The sequence below is a fragment of the Micromys minutus genome (assembly GCF_963924665.1).
Source record: "Micromys minutus genome assembly, chromosome: 25".
NCBI classification, from domain to species: Eukaryota; Metazoa; Chordata; class Mammalia; order Rodentia; family Muridae; genus Micromys; species Micromys minutus.
In genome coordinates, this window is record NC_137960.1 from 9,612,627 (window position 1) to 9,628,952 (window position 16,326).

Genomic DNA, 16,326 nt, shown 5'->3' on the forward strand with positions numbered 1-16,326 from the left:
CCCAGTTTCTCTTCACACCGTTCCCTTTACCATCACTTTCCCTCAACTCACTTCCTTCCCCTCAGCATCTGCCAATCACGACTATCCAATCACTACCTCAGTACCACCCCCTTACTAAGTTCCCCCATCCCAGTCCCTCATCAGAATCTTCCCACTTCTTTCCCTTATCAAGATCCATCCCCACCTTCTCCCCACTACCTTCCCCTCACCAACATTATCTCTCATATCCCCCCCTCAAGAAAACCCCTCACAAATAGGACCAACCCACATTTCTCTTGTCGTTGTGGTCCTTCCAATGGCCCCTTGCTTATGTGCCTTTAGACCTTTATGGTACTGGCTTGGGTCAGAGTTCAAGAACATGTGAGTAATGGAATAGGTAGTAGCCAGTCCCTACCCACCTCCCAAATGCACACAAGAACGTTTTCAGATTCTCCCAGGATCCTGGCTATACCATACAAGACTTTTCTCCACCCTGCTGTGGGGTCATCATAGCCATTCCTCTAGTTAGTTTTCTGTCCTAGGATGAAACACGGACAGAAAACAGCTCTGGAGGAAAAGAACATATTTGGCTCACACTCCCATCACCCAGGGAAGCTGGAACAGGAGCTCAGACCGAAACTGAAGCAGAGGCCATAGAGGAATGCTGTTTCCTGGCTCTCTCCCTTTGCCTCATGCCTATCCAGCTTTCTTATATAACCCAGGACCACCAGCCTAGGATGAGCACCGCCCACAGCGGTCAGAGTCTTCCCACATCCACTAACAAGCAATTAACAAGCAATTCCCCACAGATATGGCTACAGGCCAATCTGATCTGGGCAGTCACTCAATGGAGACTCCCTCTTCCCAGATGACTCTTGGTTGTAGACAAACTAAACAGGATGTCTCTTCGTGAACATGGTAACACACCAAGCTACTCCGCCTGCATATTCCTGTGATAGACATACTGGAGGGAAGTGTTTTAATCCAACCTTCTCTACCATCCTGCAGCCTCTCTGGGTCGCTACTCCCTTTCTGGATTACAGTACTGGGGATATGGCTAGGGTTAGGACCTAAGTCCAGTAGACCTATAAGAATCTCCTCTCTGCTTGAGGACTGGATAAAGGGAGCTGCTCCCTGGAAGAGATAAATCTTCTGAGCCACTTTTGTGTGGCTCCTTTGTATGAAGCACAAAGCCTGGGCTGGGCTGGAATTGGGCACTAACCTCCTCAATCCTCAATGTCCTCGGATCTCAAGAAAAGAATACAGAATCCTCATCTGTCTGCTTCCTTTCAAGACAGCTGTAACCCTGGGTGGGACCCACATTCGACACTAGCAGCTCAGACAGCCATGAGAGATCCCATAGGATACAGCAATATAGCAATGGCCTCCGTGGTCCTCTCCCATCTGCAAGCACAACCATTTCGTGGTTCTGCATGCTGACCATGGAAGGCTTTCCCCTACAAAGCTCTGGGCCAGTGGCCTTCACCACTGAAGCTCTATGGAATCCTAAGCTCCAGAAGAAGCAATACCCCTGTACTGGTATGACATCAGCCTTTTTTCAGCCTAGTCCTTCCAAAGCTAGGGTTCTGCACATGCCATCCTACAGGTGTGAGTCAGGGACTCAAGACTTACACACACAGACTTATACACACACACACACACACACACACACACAGAGAGAGAGAGAGAGAGAGACACACGTCGTCTGAGACCCAGGTTGCAGCTGTGAAGGGCAAAGAGAATGAGCCCTGACAGATGCTTAAGCAAATGCTCTTGGGGAGGGGATAGCAGGGGGCAAACCCACCGAATCACGGTGGTCTTCTTTGTCCTGTCTCCAGCAGAACCATGGGCATTTTTTTAATACACAAATTGGCCAGGGCCCCTCACGGAAAATGGCCCCAGCCCTTCCAAGCACCTTGTTAGGTGGTCTAATTCGTAGGAACTCCCTGCACGGGAGAATTCCACCCCTTTGCCTGCAATGCATGTGAAATGTCTGTCCATGTTGCCTCCCCTGGTTGACGATGTTCCTTTCCCAGACACAAATGACTTAAATTTCCAGATGGCCAATCTGTCTTTAAAAGGCACTGATATTCCCTGCCTCGCTTAAGAAGAATGTACCACACACTGCTTTCTTTTTATAGCCCGTGTTAATGAGTACAACCATACTTGGAAGAGTTTTTTTTTTTTTTTTTATGGAGTGGGGCAGCTGAAAGTCATTGGGATGGTTTATTAGTAATAGAGACACTGGACAAAGGAAGTGTCGAACAGGACATCTGAGGATGGAGGATGAGGTGAGCTCTCTTGAAGGTGGTAGGAAAGCTAGGTGTAGACTGTCTGGTGAAAGAAAAGAATGTCCTCACAGTCCTCGGGAGCCAGACACCCCTCCAATGGGAGAAGAGCAAGCGCTACAGCTTCTTCCTTGCTACATGGCTGGACGGGCTGGTCTTATGCCAACTTGGCACACAAACTAGAGACATCTGAAAGGGGGGAACCTTGACTGAGAAAATGCCTCCACCAGATCTGGCTGTAACGCAATTTCTTAATTAGTGATTGAATGGGGAAAGGCCCAGTCTTTTGAGGGTGGGGCCACCCGTGGGCTGGTGGTCCTAGATTTTATAAGAAAGCAGGCTGAGCAAGCTATGAAGAGCAAGCCAGTAAGCAGCATTCTTCCATGGCCCATCCATCACCTCCTGCCTCCAGGTTCCTGCCCTGCTTGAGTTTCTGTCCTGACTTCCTTTAATGCTGAGTGTGTAAGTGTAAGCTGAATAAACCCTTTCCTCCACAACTTGCTTTTTGGTCATGGTGTTTCATCACAGTAATGGTAATCCTAATTAAGACAATAGCAATAAATTCAGTGTTCAGAGTTGGATGCATGCCCTATAAATCCTGCATCTGGGAACCCTGGGTCTAGGGCTTCTAATTCATTAATCACAGATCAAAGTGTTCCCTGGCCATGCTCCCAATAGCAGCCTCTGTCCTTGGCCCCCAAACCCAAGCACACAGACAGATTTGTGTTCAGAATTTACTAAAAGCCATGGATAACAGAGGGTGTCAGGATACCACTCCCAATCAGGCCCTACCATACCCTACCCCAAACCATCCCTGTTGGATCTTCTGATCCTACATAGACAGCTGTCTGTAAAGCCCCAACCTGACTCTGCTGATGTCATGGCTGAGTCTTACCCCCAAGCAAGGCCTGGGACACTTAAGATAGGTAAGGAATACTGGAAGTTGGACCATTCACTGGGGGTGGTCTCTTCATTCCTTCCGAGCTTCTAGGATACCCAGCACCAGTGCAGCCTGGGTCTTGGCTTCCTGCAGAAGGCTGGAGATTCGATGGCGTGTCTGGTGGACATAGAGGGATGGTGTCATCCTACAAAATCCCAAGCTCCCACTGCCCCCTCCCCATGATGTAACCACCTCACAGTGATTAGGGTCACCTTTGACAGCTACTCCTGGATTTCTCAGTGTGGGTAGGAGCTTTGGGGACAGCTACAACCACTCACCCTCCACAGACTCCTACACATTTTTTTCTGCTTCTCCCCAGACTGCAGAGGGTAGAGCTCTGTCTGTAAGACCCAGAGGGGCAGAACCCACGTGGTTCATACTGTCTAAAGTCAATCAGGGAGAGGCTGGACCCAAAAGTTATCCAATTGTTAGTTCCCATATAAGAACTGAGTCCTTAAAAGGGTGTTTTGGAAATAGCCATGAGTCAGATACTTAAGAATGGGGTAGGGAACAATGCATCTTCTGATTGACAGGGGCTTCCTTCAAAGTGACAGAAATTCCCTGGAACTTGCTAGAGTGGTGGCTATCCACTGTTACGGATGTGCAAAACCTCTTCTGCGCTGCATACTTTAAAATTGCAATTGGTAGTTCCCAGGAAATTTACCTCAACACTACAATAAAATTGCCGTGGGGATGTTTTGAATGCTAAAAAAACACTCAAAATGTTTCTTAAAGTTGTTTTTCCAGTCCTTGGGTGTTGGTGCTTGGGGGATCCCCAGCCTGGAGTGGCAAGCTTTCAGTTCTAACGTTAGAACAGGGAGGTTGTGTGGGAGTCGGGGTGCTATCTAACGACTCTTCATCTCCTTAGCCAGGCTGGACCCATGGGAAGGAGAATATCAAAGTATGCCAGCAGGCATCTGGTCACCCCATCCCCATGGCCCCTGAATGGACAGATGGACAGATAGATGGATGGACGAATAGACAGACAGACAGACAGGGCCGTAAGAGCCAACCCTGCCCACAGTAGATATGGAAAATCCCTGGGTGGAGCCTGGCATCCCATCTGCCCACCTTCTCTTTAAATACATCATCCGTCACGTCCTTCAGGTTGATGAGCACGTTGAAGTACGCACCAAACACACCTGTCTCCAAGGCTTTGGCCGCCACCTGAAGAGACACCAGAGAAAGGGGCTGGTTCTTAGATCTTGAAAGTCTCACCCCTCTTGTCTACACTAAGCTCGATGACCCCTCCTCCAGGCTGACAGGCAAGGACTCCGAGCAGACCTGCATTCTCTACACCATCAGACCTGACCACACAGAGATCAAGATACCGTGGTCATTGTGAAAAAGGAATCCTCTACTCATTTGAAGATACAGCCGCTGGAGGCCTGAGGAAGCTGTGAAGGTTGAAGGTATGCTCTAATGCCTGTCAACCGCTCTGAACTGGCCCTTGGGAGCCATCTGCCAGCAAACTAGAGCCACCCCCAGGGCAAAGGGTCACTTCTCTGGGGCTTCAGGACTAAATGATGAAATACGTTGCATACTGTAGGGTCCCTGGGTTAGCTACAGGAGTCACAGTGTGTGGCTCTGTCTCGTTCCCATCCCCCACACTGGACACAGTTGAGTGATGTCCGCTTCCGCAGACTGCCCCGGGTATTCCCAGCATGTAGGGATAAGAATTTTCTGTCTATAACTTGTCATTGAACAAGACTGTAAACACCACCCTGAGCTTCTGTGACACCCTGGCTACGTCATACCTGCAGGTCAGACAAGCAGGACAGGTTGCCAAATTGGGCCAGCTCCTGAAGAAATGGCCATAGCTGGGACACAGTCTCGGCCAGTTTCAGTGGCACAGTGACCGCCTGTCTCAGCCCCTCCTGCAGAGCACAGGCGCGCCTAGAACCCAGGCAGTGATGTATGAGTTGGGGACAGAATACATTCTGTGCCAACTCCTTAGACACTGAGACCCATGGCCCAGAGGGTCCAGCCAGGGAAACCTGGCCAATGCTATGTGCTCACCTGTCCCTTTCTTCAGATGTGTTCTTGGGTAGCTTTATTGCCACCTATAGGGGGGGAAGACCAAAACACACATGATGAGCAGCCATGAGGGGTTGTGTCCCCCGACTATGCTGGGATGGTAACTCCAACAGTGAGGGCCCTATGGCCAGTACTTATCCACGGCACCCAGCAGGAGCATTTCCTACTGATGTGCATCATGTGCTACAGGCCAAAGGCAAGGATACATTCTTTGGGATGATGTTTCTATTGGTGATATGTGGGCCTTAGCATCAGTGTCTGGGTGTCATAAGCCCACATGGCCGGCTGGAGAGACAGGTGTGTGGCACTCTCTGGGAACCTTGCTTCTAGGAAAAGGCACCAAGAGCCTTTAAAGGCCCTCTGAATTCTCCCAAGCATTCTTCTCACAGTGCCAGGCTCTCCTGGTGCAAGTCCCAATTTAAAATGGCGCAAACAACTTTGTCACACACAAAGAGTGGTGCTGGTGCTACAGCCCTGAGACCTTCACTGCCATGGTGCCAAAATCTCTTGTCCTGGCCACCGGTAGACCTGGCATTTCTCCTGAATGGCTACAGGTATGGTTTGTAGTTTCACAGGAGAGGATTCTGTGTGTGACAAGTGCTGGAAATCGAAGCCTCCCACAGCACCCTTCCATCTTGCAGGACAGAACAGGGGACAGGATGCAGCTGACCAGGGGTTCCAGCCATTCTTGTTTGGTCTATTTACACAGATCACCAGAAAGTCAGTGGCCCTTCTGTCAGCTGTGACTGACAGTGGAGGCTAAGCAGGCACTCTGTGTCCCCAGCTAGCTTGTCACTGTTGTTAGCATTTTGTCTAAGCTCCACCCCATAGTTAGCTGGCAATAGCCAGGTATGCCTGACTCACTGTAAAATGGGCTGCTTGCCTCCTCTGCTCTCCTGATTTTGCCTTCCTGCTCCCTCTCTGTCCTCTTGTCCCTTCCCCCTCTCTTCCCATTCCCTTCCCCCATCTCTCCCAGTGCTCATGGCCTGCCTCTACCTCTCTCTCTCTCTCTCTCTCTCTCTCTCTCTGTCTCTGTCTCTCTCTGTGTCTCTCTCTCTGTCTCTCTGTCTCTCTCTTTGTCTCTCTCTGTCTCTCTGTCTCTCTCTCTTTGTCTCTCTCTGTCTCTGTCTGTCTGTCTGTCTGTCTGTCTCTCTCTCTCTCTCCCTCCCTCCCTCCCTCCCTCCCTCTCTCTCTCTCTCCCTCTCCCTCTCTCTCTCTCTCTCTCTCTCTCTCTCTCTCTCTCTCTCTCTCTGCCTTTCTCCACCTCTACTACCCTCTTAACTCCCCTCCCCATACCCTAAATAAACTCTATTTGATATTATAACATCGTGTGGCTGGTCCCTCAGGGGGAAGGGATGGCTCAGCATGGGCCCACGGAGTCACCCCCTTCCCCACACCTCACCACACATCCACCAAAACATATTCCTCCTCTCCTTATCTTGTCATAAACACATCAACCATGTCACAGCACAGGCCTCTCCTCTGTTTGGAGAATGTGGAACTCAATCTAGCCTCTTGTCTGCCATGACCTTCCTCCGACAAACTGCCTAGTCAGTTCTGTCTCCCTACTTATTGTGAGTTTTATGTATCATGTTTCCTCTCTGTGTTTTTAATTGTTTTGGTTTTGATGAGAAAAAGTATACATATCTAGTATTTTGCGTCTAGAAATTTCTGACGTACATTGTTGCTCTTTCCTTGTTTGTTTATTTATCTCCAAAAAAAAATTCATCTTCTTGCTGCACATGAGGGTCTTACACAAAAACTACATTTCATATTATTTTATATCTTCTAGTATGCTTTTGATGGATTTTGACTCTGTTCTTTGCTGACTTTCAATAAACTTTCATTTATCTGACTTTGATCGTTGGCTTTTTGAGTATTCATCTTATTTCCTACCTTTCATTTGCAACATGAGGGTTGTCTCTGACTTCCTAATATTGACATCTAAGCTTATGTTTCTCTAAGTCTCTCTGTGTTCACGTCTCTGCCTCTGGCTGTGTGTCTGTCTCTGTGAGTCTTTGTATGTCTGTGTTTTTCCATCTCTCTCCATCTCGGTCACTCAACTCTTATCTCTCTGTCTCTACCTCCACCTCTCTGTGTCTCTGTTGATGTATGTCTCTGTCTCTGTGTGTCTGTCTGTCATTCTGTGTGGTGGTCTCTGTGTGTCTTTATGTGTGTGTCTCTGTCTCTATATCTCTCTATCTGTCTGGATATGTGCATCTCTCGCTTCTAAGCATCTCTTTCATCTTTTCAGCATCAGACCCTGGATCCTCGACATATCCTCCAATCTGTTCATAGCCTGTAATTATTTCTCAGGTTGATTTTTCCACCTCCAAACTCCCTTTACGTTCCCTGTTATCTTATGGCTAAGGGAGTCTTTCCAGTCTGAGGCTCGAATCTCCAAGTTTGTTCTGTTAAAATTTCTCTGACCTCTTTGGAGCCCTGGCTTGCTGGGGTTGTCAGGATAGGGGGTGGGGTGGCCCCTGCATCTTGTCCCTTACCAGGGTACGGTGTCAGCCTCCATGACGGACCAGATGATCTACAGGCCATAGGCTTCCTTCCTGCAGGTCTCAGAATCTAGGGTCCAGCTCTCACACACTTCTGGCCTGGAAGCCAAGATTCTGACTTGCCAGCCTATGAGAAGTGTTTGCCCATGCACTCAAGGTTACCAGCCTGTGTCCCTCCAGAATCCCCATTTCCAAAGGGCCCCCATTCTGGGGTTCTGACCTCCAAAGCTTCCTTCCCTAAGGCAATGTCCACGTTCTCCAGGACTGGACTGTCAAGCTAGCAGAAAGTAGGGGCTCCTGGGATATAGGCAGGTCATGACACCTCCCCAGTGCCCCTGGCCTCTGGCTGCAGATTTGCCCGCTACTAGCAAGCCTAGGCCTGGTAGTTCTGCACACTTACCAAACAGGCAGCAAAAGCCCGGGCATCAGCATCCACCAATGAAGTCAGCTGAGCAGAGGCTGCGTGGAAAGGTGGGATGAGGCGTCGCATTGTGGAATCCAGGTGATCAAACTGGCGCCGTCCATAGGTCATCTGGCCCACCATAGAAGCCAGAGCTGCACCCTGGTAAGGGGAAAGATGTAGGGGGAGGGGGGTCCTGACCCAGGGATTGTCCTCTCCTTCAACAGGGAACCCCAAGTGCAAAGAGATGAACTGTCTCAACCTGCAGGGTCTCAACCTGCAGGGTCCCCCACTACAGAGTCCCCAACCCCGATTCCTGCCTACTGGGTTTTGCCCCGCCCCATCCTAGGTTCTGCCCCGCCCCATCCTGGGTCCTGCCTTCTACAGCTCCTCCCTCAGGTGCTCACCAGAGCTGCCACAGCTGCTGCGACAGAACCTCCTCCTGGGGCGGCAGAGCGGGCTCCCACCTCCCGAACAAAAGCACGCAGTGACGTGTCTAGCAGGCTCTGTTCTGGTCCACTATCAGGGACCAGGTACCTACCCAGTGGGAGAGACTTAAAGAAGGGGAGACAGACACTCTCACCCGCAGCCCCAAGCTAAGAGTCAGGAGACAAGAGAAGCAGGCGGATCAGAAGGAGGCGGGACTGAAGCATGGGGGAGGGGGAGGGTGGGGGAGTGAGCGTGAGGAAATGGGAGCGGGAATCAAGCATCAGGCTTAAGGTGTGGGGACCTGAGGCCTCACTCTATGATTCGCTCCTTGGGGTTGAAGGGCGCCAGGGAATCCAGACCCAGCCGGTTCACCACCTGGAAAATGAGTATCCCACTGCTTAGCTTAGCTTCACCCTGACAAGTTTTGCCCACACTCCCTTCCCAGGAACCTAACCAATTTGCTCCCTGACGGGTTTAGATACACACAGAAATACCCCACGTCCCCAGGGAAAACAAGAGAGAAAAAGGGTCTCTCATTCCTCTCTCACAGAGGAGCCTCCAAGGCCATGGGAGGGACAGAGGCCAAGTAAACCATCTTCTCGGTACAAGGATCTAACCCTTCTTCTACGTATGTATCTGAAGAGGGGTGAGGCAGAAGTGGGTGAGGGGGTGGAGGAGCACCCTCATAGAGACAAAGGGGAGGAGGAAGGGGGGATGGGATTGGGGATGGGATTGGGGAGGTTGTGGAGGGGTAACCGGGAAGGGGTATATCATTTGAAATGTAGACAAATAAAATGATTTATAATAAATAAATAAAATAATAATAATCTATTTCAGGATCTAATGTATTCTCATAGTCAGGGACAGCCTTGATTTACCTCAACATATGAGGAGAACTGTCCCATTTAAGATTAGAATTCATCTCAACAAAGACCATTCGACCCCTCTATGAAGCTATGCAACAGTGCCAGCATGTCTCATGTCCTGAAGGCAGGAAGGAGGGACACACACTTGAAGGACACAAGCCAGGTACACCCCAGAGATGGTTATGGAGATGAGTAAAGGCTGTCACCTGAGAGCTAGGACATAGAATCAGTGGGAGACACTTTTCATGAAAGGGCGAGAAGATAAAACAATAAACCCTGGAAATAGAGCCACCCCTAAGCAGGTCCCGGGCTCCTTGAATTGCGCAAAGGTGTTGTAGATTAGCAGAAATGCTTTCAAAGAGAGTCATTCATAGATGGGACCGGGGAGGTATGTGCCTGGGACATATGTATTCAAATCCACAAACTGTCACGTATAGGGGTAAGGAACCTGCTGGAGAAGGCAGCAGCAGACATAGCTTCTCACAGGAGTGACCAGCCCAGAATTTAGGAAGGCAGAGAAGATAGTGTCTATATAATACAAGTCACAAAGGAAGCTGGGGTAACATTCTTCTAAATGAATAATGAAAATGAAAGCTCTTCTAACTACAAGTCTAGGGCCAGGGGCAGACTTTAGTCAATGAAGTACTGGAACCTTGAATAAGGTCCCCAGGACCCATATCAAAACTACATAAGTAGAGAAAGAAAGAAAAAAAGGAAAAAAAAAAAAAAAGAAAGGAAGGAAGGAAGGAAAATGTAAAAAGCCTGTCATGGTTGCAAGCACCTTACTTGTAATTTCAGTGCCTGGGAAGTGAAGACAGGAAACCTAGCCTACTTGGTGAGTTCCAGGTCAGTGAGAGACCAGGTCTCCAAACCAAGGTGGACAGCACCTTAGAAATGGCACCTGGGGGCTGGAGAGATGGCTCAGTGGTTAAGAGCACTGACTGTTCTTCCCAAGGTCCTGAATTCAATTCCCAGCAACCACATGGTGGCTCATAACCATCTCTAAAGGGATCAATGTCCTCTTCTGGTGTGTCTGAAGACAGTGACAATGTACTCACATAAAATAAATTAAAAAAGAAAAGAAATAGCCCCTGGAATTGTCTTCTTCTTACATATCTTACACACACACACACACACACATGCATGAATACACACTCATGCATATTTGGGATTTTGAGTAGGCCCTTCTGGAACTATCGATTGCTCCTGGAGCAGCTCCTACAGCCTCCACCCCTCCCTTAACAGCTCCCAAAATGAGCACAGCCCACCAGCCGTATCCGGTGCTCCTCCTCCAGTACAAACAGCTTCTCCTTGTCACAGTAGAAGTTTGCGGCATCCAGAAAAGCCTTCAGAGGCACCAGGCCCACCAGCTGCGAGCCCACCACTGGGAGATTCAGCTCCTGTGAGACAGTGTCGAGGTCAGCCCCTCGGGGTTTCTGGGTGTCAGAAGGGTGTGGGATGCATGCTCTTACCCACCTGAGCCTCTCTGCAGACCTCCTCATACACTGTGTGCAGAGCTGTGACCTCAAAGTCCAGGAGGTTTGTAGACACCTGAGCAAGGTTCTTCTCTTCCAGGTACCAACCGATGCCCTGAACCTTTTTCAGGCGTCCTGGCTACAAAGAAATGCATCCCCAGGTCTAGGCTAGGAATCTCATCTCTGGATTTTTCCCGGCTTTCATGATGCCTGGCTCTAGAGCCACCTCTATTTGTGTTTCCTAGCCAGATGAGTCAGGCAAGGTGACCTCAGGTGGCTGGGTTGGCATTGTCACTCTCCTTGCACTATCTGCCTCGGTCTGGCTAAAGAGATGAGGCAAAACCCCACCTACCACATAAAACTGAGGCCCCCAAAGGCCAGGTTTGGTGCCCATCTCTGACCACCATCAAGTTCTAGAGACGCAGGGATGCTGATATGGGAGGCCACGGGAAGTCTCAACTCCACTGTGGTCCATCTCCAACCCGCTTGCTAAATCAGCCACTCTGATCCACTCTCTTGGGTGACCTAAGGCTCGCCTTTGGAAGAAAGGAGGGTCCCTATTCTGCATGTTGGGCTTATTGTAGATGGCTGACGCTGCAGGAAGCCAGGCTCCTGGAGCCTCCCTGTCTGCTAAGGTTGGAGGCTGAGACAGACCGGAAGAGGGGGCTCCCTCCACCTTCCACCAGGCATATCTGTGTCACCTGTGTCTGACTGATAAGACCTGGCTGCTGAGTTCTGTGCAGACCTGGTGGGGAAACTTCCCCATAAACCTGAAGGTTTACAGAGGCACTGTGTGTTGGATGGGGGTGGGGGTGGGGACTGAGGGGTACTTAGAGCATCTATAAGGACATGGGGATGTGAAGATTTTTGGGACAGCTAGGCAGCTGTTTACACAGAAACCTGCCGCTGTCTGATTCTGTGGAGATGTCTGCCAAGAGCAAAGGCTGCTGGGACTGGAGAGATGGCTCAGTGGTTAAGAGCACTTGCTGCTTTTCCTAGAGGACCAGGGCTAGATTCCCACCATCCACGTGATGGCTCATAATCATATGTAACTCGAGGCTCATGGGACCCAGCGCCTTTTCTGCCACACATGCAGGCTAAACACATACAGCCAATAAATATTTGCTAAGGGGCTCCTCGATTTCCAGCAGTGAACTTTGATCCTGAGACACACACACACCCCCACACACACACAGGGCTGTGACACTAAAGTGATCAATCTCCCCAGGAGGGTCCCTGCGGGGATGAGACAGCAAACTGGAAACTACCCACCTGGTCTTTCCCTCGGCCCTGCTCCCGCAGGTTGAGAGCAATCCGGTGAGCCTGCTCCTTGGTGCTTAGCAGGTTGATATTAAATGCAATGAGGAATTTCCGTGCACCTGTGACAGTCGCACCCCAACTGGGGACGAAGGAGCTAGGGCCAAAGTCAGGCACCCACTCGGCCTGTTTGAGCTGCAGGAACATTCGGGGGGGGGGGCGGGGTGAGAAGGAGGGGCCCCGTACCTACCCACTCTCCCCAGGGGGGGAAATGGCAGGAAGGCCGCCCTCTCACACCCAGCCACATATGTGGGGGAGCACCTTCTCAGGTAGGGCCTCATATTCTCCAGCCCGGATGGCCGGCAGGGTCTGACGACTGGGCATCTGGGCTGCCTCACCGTAGAGGTACACTGCAAATGAACCCCACTGGTCAGGTACTCTCAATCCCACAAGGACCCAGGCAAGGTGGCTCCTTCCAGCTTCAGCTAGGGGTAGATCTGCCTTGTCTTTACTCACTGGGGAGCCCCACCTTCTATGCACTCTCGGAATGGGAGTTGCTGTGCAGACGGTGTAGCCAATGCCTCCCAACCAGTGCCGCTGAAGAGCCCATACTTAGAGGAGTTAGGGTAGGGTGTGTGGGGAGTGCTCGTGGCATACTCTTGGGTTTCTTTTAAAAAATATTTTTGACTGTGTGGTAAACCTGCCCTCAGAGGGAAAAACACAGAGCTTGCTGTACACGTGGGCCCTGGCCTCAGACGTAAGCTTGTGCTTACGTCAGCAACAGGGCTGGCTGGATCCTGTCTATGCTGCCGTATGGACTGCCTACCCTAGTGTCCCCCCACAAGACTATGCCATGCTACCCTAGTGTCCCCCCACAAGACTATGCCATGTGGTCTGTGCCCAGTCTGTCCCGTATCTTTTTCTTCATCTAGTTAGTTTTAAACCTCCCTCCCCATTTTCACATATGTATAGTGTGAGCTTGTGTGTACCTATTCCTGCCTTCGTGTGGGCCCGTGTACATGTGTATATATGAATGTGGAGACCTGAGGTTGATGTCAGGAAACACCATCTTGGATCAGTCTCCAGCTCTATTCACCCTGGTATGGCTAGTTTTACCTACTAATTATGGTTTCTGCTAGAAGACTGGCATTACCAGGGGGTCACCATACCCATCTGGCATTTATGGATGTTTCTGGAAATCTGACCTTCATTCCCTGTGCTTGAGTAACAAATACTGAAACCAGAGCCATCTGCCCAGCCCCCAAATTCTTTCTGTCTTACAAGGCATGGATTTCGTACTCTCCGGGATCAGCGAGCACCACTTTGTCCTGTGGTCAGACAATGTCCAACAAGCAGAGTGGGACATGCCACCCACCCTCTGCCGTGGCCGTGATTCCGTCTGGCATTTGTTTCCTTATCTAAGAAGCTGGGGCTGGTGATGGGGCTTCTTTTAGGGGGTAATAATCTGCATTACTTTTGCTTTGTTTTATTTTGTTTTGTTGAGGTAGGGCATCTCTAAGTAGCCCAGACTATCCTGAAGCTATGGAGCAGGCTGGCCTTGAACTCATAGAGATCTGCTTGCCTCTGCCCCCTTAGCACTGGGGTCAAAGGTGTGGGCGCACCACCATGTGGTCCTCCGAGAACACTCACCTGGTACATTAAGTTCCTCCGCCAGCCGCTGCCCAAATGCCTTGGCACAGAGCACGCACTCCTCCATGCTGACACCCCTCACCGGGATGAAGGGACACACATCTAGAGCACCCATTCGAGGGTGCTCTCCTGCAGAAGGGGACACGGGCTGCCATCTTTACATCCACACTGACCATAGAGAGCAGCTAGCTGCAAGTGGTTGGCCATAGCAACTTCTCCCAGGGTTGCCTACTAGGGATGTTACCGAACACGGGGACTATCCTTGTTGCTATGACTGGCAAGAGAAGGCCCTTAAAGCCATGGAGAAGGATTAGGGCTCGAGGAAGCTGGGCTTTCTCCCCTCCACCACCACCACTTAAAAAAGAATCACAAAACCAAGGCTGTTAGTGAGGCCTTGCCAGGCTAAAAGTATTTGGCCTTGGAGTGCCTCTGACTTCCCTGGCTGCAGAGCCTCCATGCCAGACCCAGAATACTGTGCCTGGCTCCTCTTAACAAACCTGTTACCTGCTCCTTACTGTGACCTCTAAAAACAGCTCCAAAAGGACAGACAGAGGCCACAGCCTTTTGCCAAAGCTCTGTGTGTCCACTAACCTTTGACTCTGCCCACCCCCCCCCCGCCATTGTGTTTGGTGATGAGGCAGTTGACACATTTGCTTCCCAGCACAAGGTTCTCTTCTGGCTCCCCCAGGCCTTACTCTAGTCAAGACCTTGAGATGAGTGAGCCCTGTAGGTTATCAGAAAACCGCTGGATCCAAACCGGGAGATACCCACTCTAGAGGGCGGCTGTTCTCCATAGTCTGTGTCCTAGGGCCATCTCCCAGTCTTCCCCACAACCTGATTTATACCCCATGCCCATGCCCTGGGCCTGCCCCTCCACCGGAGCACCTTGGCACAAGCTGTCAGCCTGAGCTGCCTCACCCTTATGCTTCCTCATGTCGATGAGCTGCGAGGCTGTGCGCGCAGCACTGAGAGCTCCCTCCACCACACACTCCGGCTGCCCCACGAAAGTGTAGACAGTGCGGTTGGTGGAGGGTCCAGCATCAACATCCAACAGCACACAGCCTGGGGTCTGAGAGATAGCTCGAGAGATGGCATCAATCACCTGGAGATAGAGGCCCGACACCAAGCCTCAGTCTCCACTTGGAAAGGTTGTAAACCACACACCCACCTGTGGTCTCAAGAAAGCAGTTTGTCTGACCAGTACCCCAAAGAGCTGACCTTCATTCAATCCAAGAACCCACATGGTACAACAAGGAAGACCCCCATGGCAGTGGCCATGACCACCCTGGGCTCAGGTTGGCCCAGAAAAATAATGGGCCTGTTGCCAACATCCAGATACTCAGAGAGGGTGGATGGGATGATAGGCTTCCAGTAGGAAGAGACTATCTACTAATATGAGAAAGAAGCCAGATGAGCTCAGAACCCTAGAGGTCAAAACTGGGGCTCAGAACTCAGACCCTATATTAAGGAGCACTCTGTGCCTCAGTTTCCCCATCAGGTAAGAGGGCTGATAATAGTGCCTGCCTCTCAAGGCTTTAGGGGTGAGGCAGGAGTTAATACATGTGAGGATGACCTTTCCTGTGACCTCTGCCCTCTGCATCTCTATTCAAGGTACTTCGTTTTCAGGTCATAGGGACATTCCGGTCAAAGGATTCACCAGGCCCCCACCAGAAGCACTCCAAAATCCCCAGGCCCAATGACATTCTTTCAGAGTCTTCAACATCATGGAATGTTCAGAGATGGTGGAAATGATTCCTGTGGGGGACCCAATAAGCTATGGCTCTGTCTGTCCTAGGAAGGGAACCTTCTCCCACACCAAACTCACTCCATTCCTGGGACCAGAGCACCCACACAGTCCTGTAGGAGCCTCACCTCCTGGTTGTTTCCTTCTGAGAAATTGGGGACACATTCCACCAACTGGGACATGGCCAGCATCTGAGTCCAAAGGCTCTTCTCAAGAGGCTGTAGAGGGACACAGAGTGACAGCTCTCTGATGGTCCTGGGACCTTTATACCTTCTCACAGCTAGTTTCTTATTAACCAGGAACAGTGTGAAGGAAGCCGAAGAATGCAGGGGTGCTCTCAGGATGAGCTCTCCAAAAAGCACACAGTCAGTGTCAGAGGGACACATGCTGAGAACCCTAGGCGGCCTATAGGGACAAAGTTCAGGCCAGGGCATCAAGCCAACTTGAGCTCAAGGCCCAGCTTGGGCCAGGGTTGACCCTGTATAGCCCTCAGAGTGTGGCCTTTCTGAAAGAGGCCCTGTGAAACTTCTGGGTTAGTAACTCTTCGTATCAAGCCTGGTCCCCAGGGATGTGGGAGAGGAGAGGCCATGTATGAGGCCCAGCACAAAGCCTGGTCCTCCCCAGAGAGGCAGAAGAGAGAGGCTGAGGAGCAAGCATGTGTTTGGCCATGGGCACCTACGTGTGCCTGTTTATGTGTACGATTCATGGGTTAGATGTACAAAAGGGTGAGCTGACTGTGTACATCAGTGTGTAC

The 16,326-nt window shown here is 50.7% G+C and overlaps 1 protein-coding gene across 1 annotated transcript; it reads right to left on the minus strand.

The window, feature by feature from the left end:
• Positions 1–3,237: 3,237 nt before the first annotated feature.
• FTCD (formimidoyltransferase cyclodeaminase) lies at positions 3,238–15,754 on the minus strand (the record flags this gene model as incomplete). The annotated part of the gene is made up of 14 exons (XM_080938296.1): positions 3,238–3,324; positions 4,279–4,374; positions 4,965–5,103; positions 5,227–5,270; positions 8,152–8,313; positions 8,559–8,688; positions 8,894–8,955; positions 10,715–10,846; positions 10,923–11,060; positions 12,194–12,373; positions 12,500–12,588; positions 13,829–13,957; positions 14,747–14,930; positions 15,701–15,754. The coding sequence occupies 14 exons, from the start codon at positions 15,752–15,754 to the stop codon at positions 3,238–3,240; spliced, it is 1,626 nt and encodes a 541-aa protein (XP_080794422.1).
• Between the last annotated feature and the right edge of the window lie 572 nt (positions 15,755–16,326).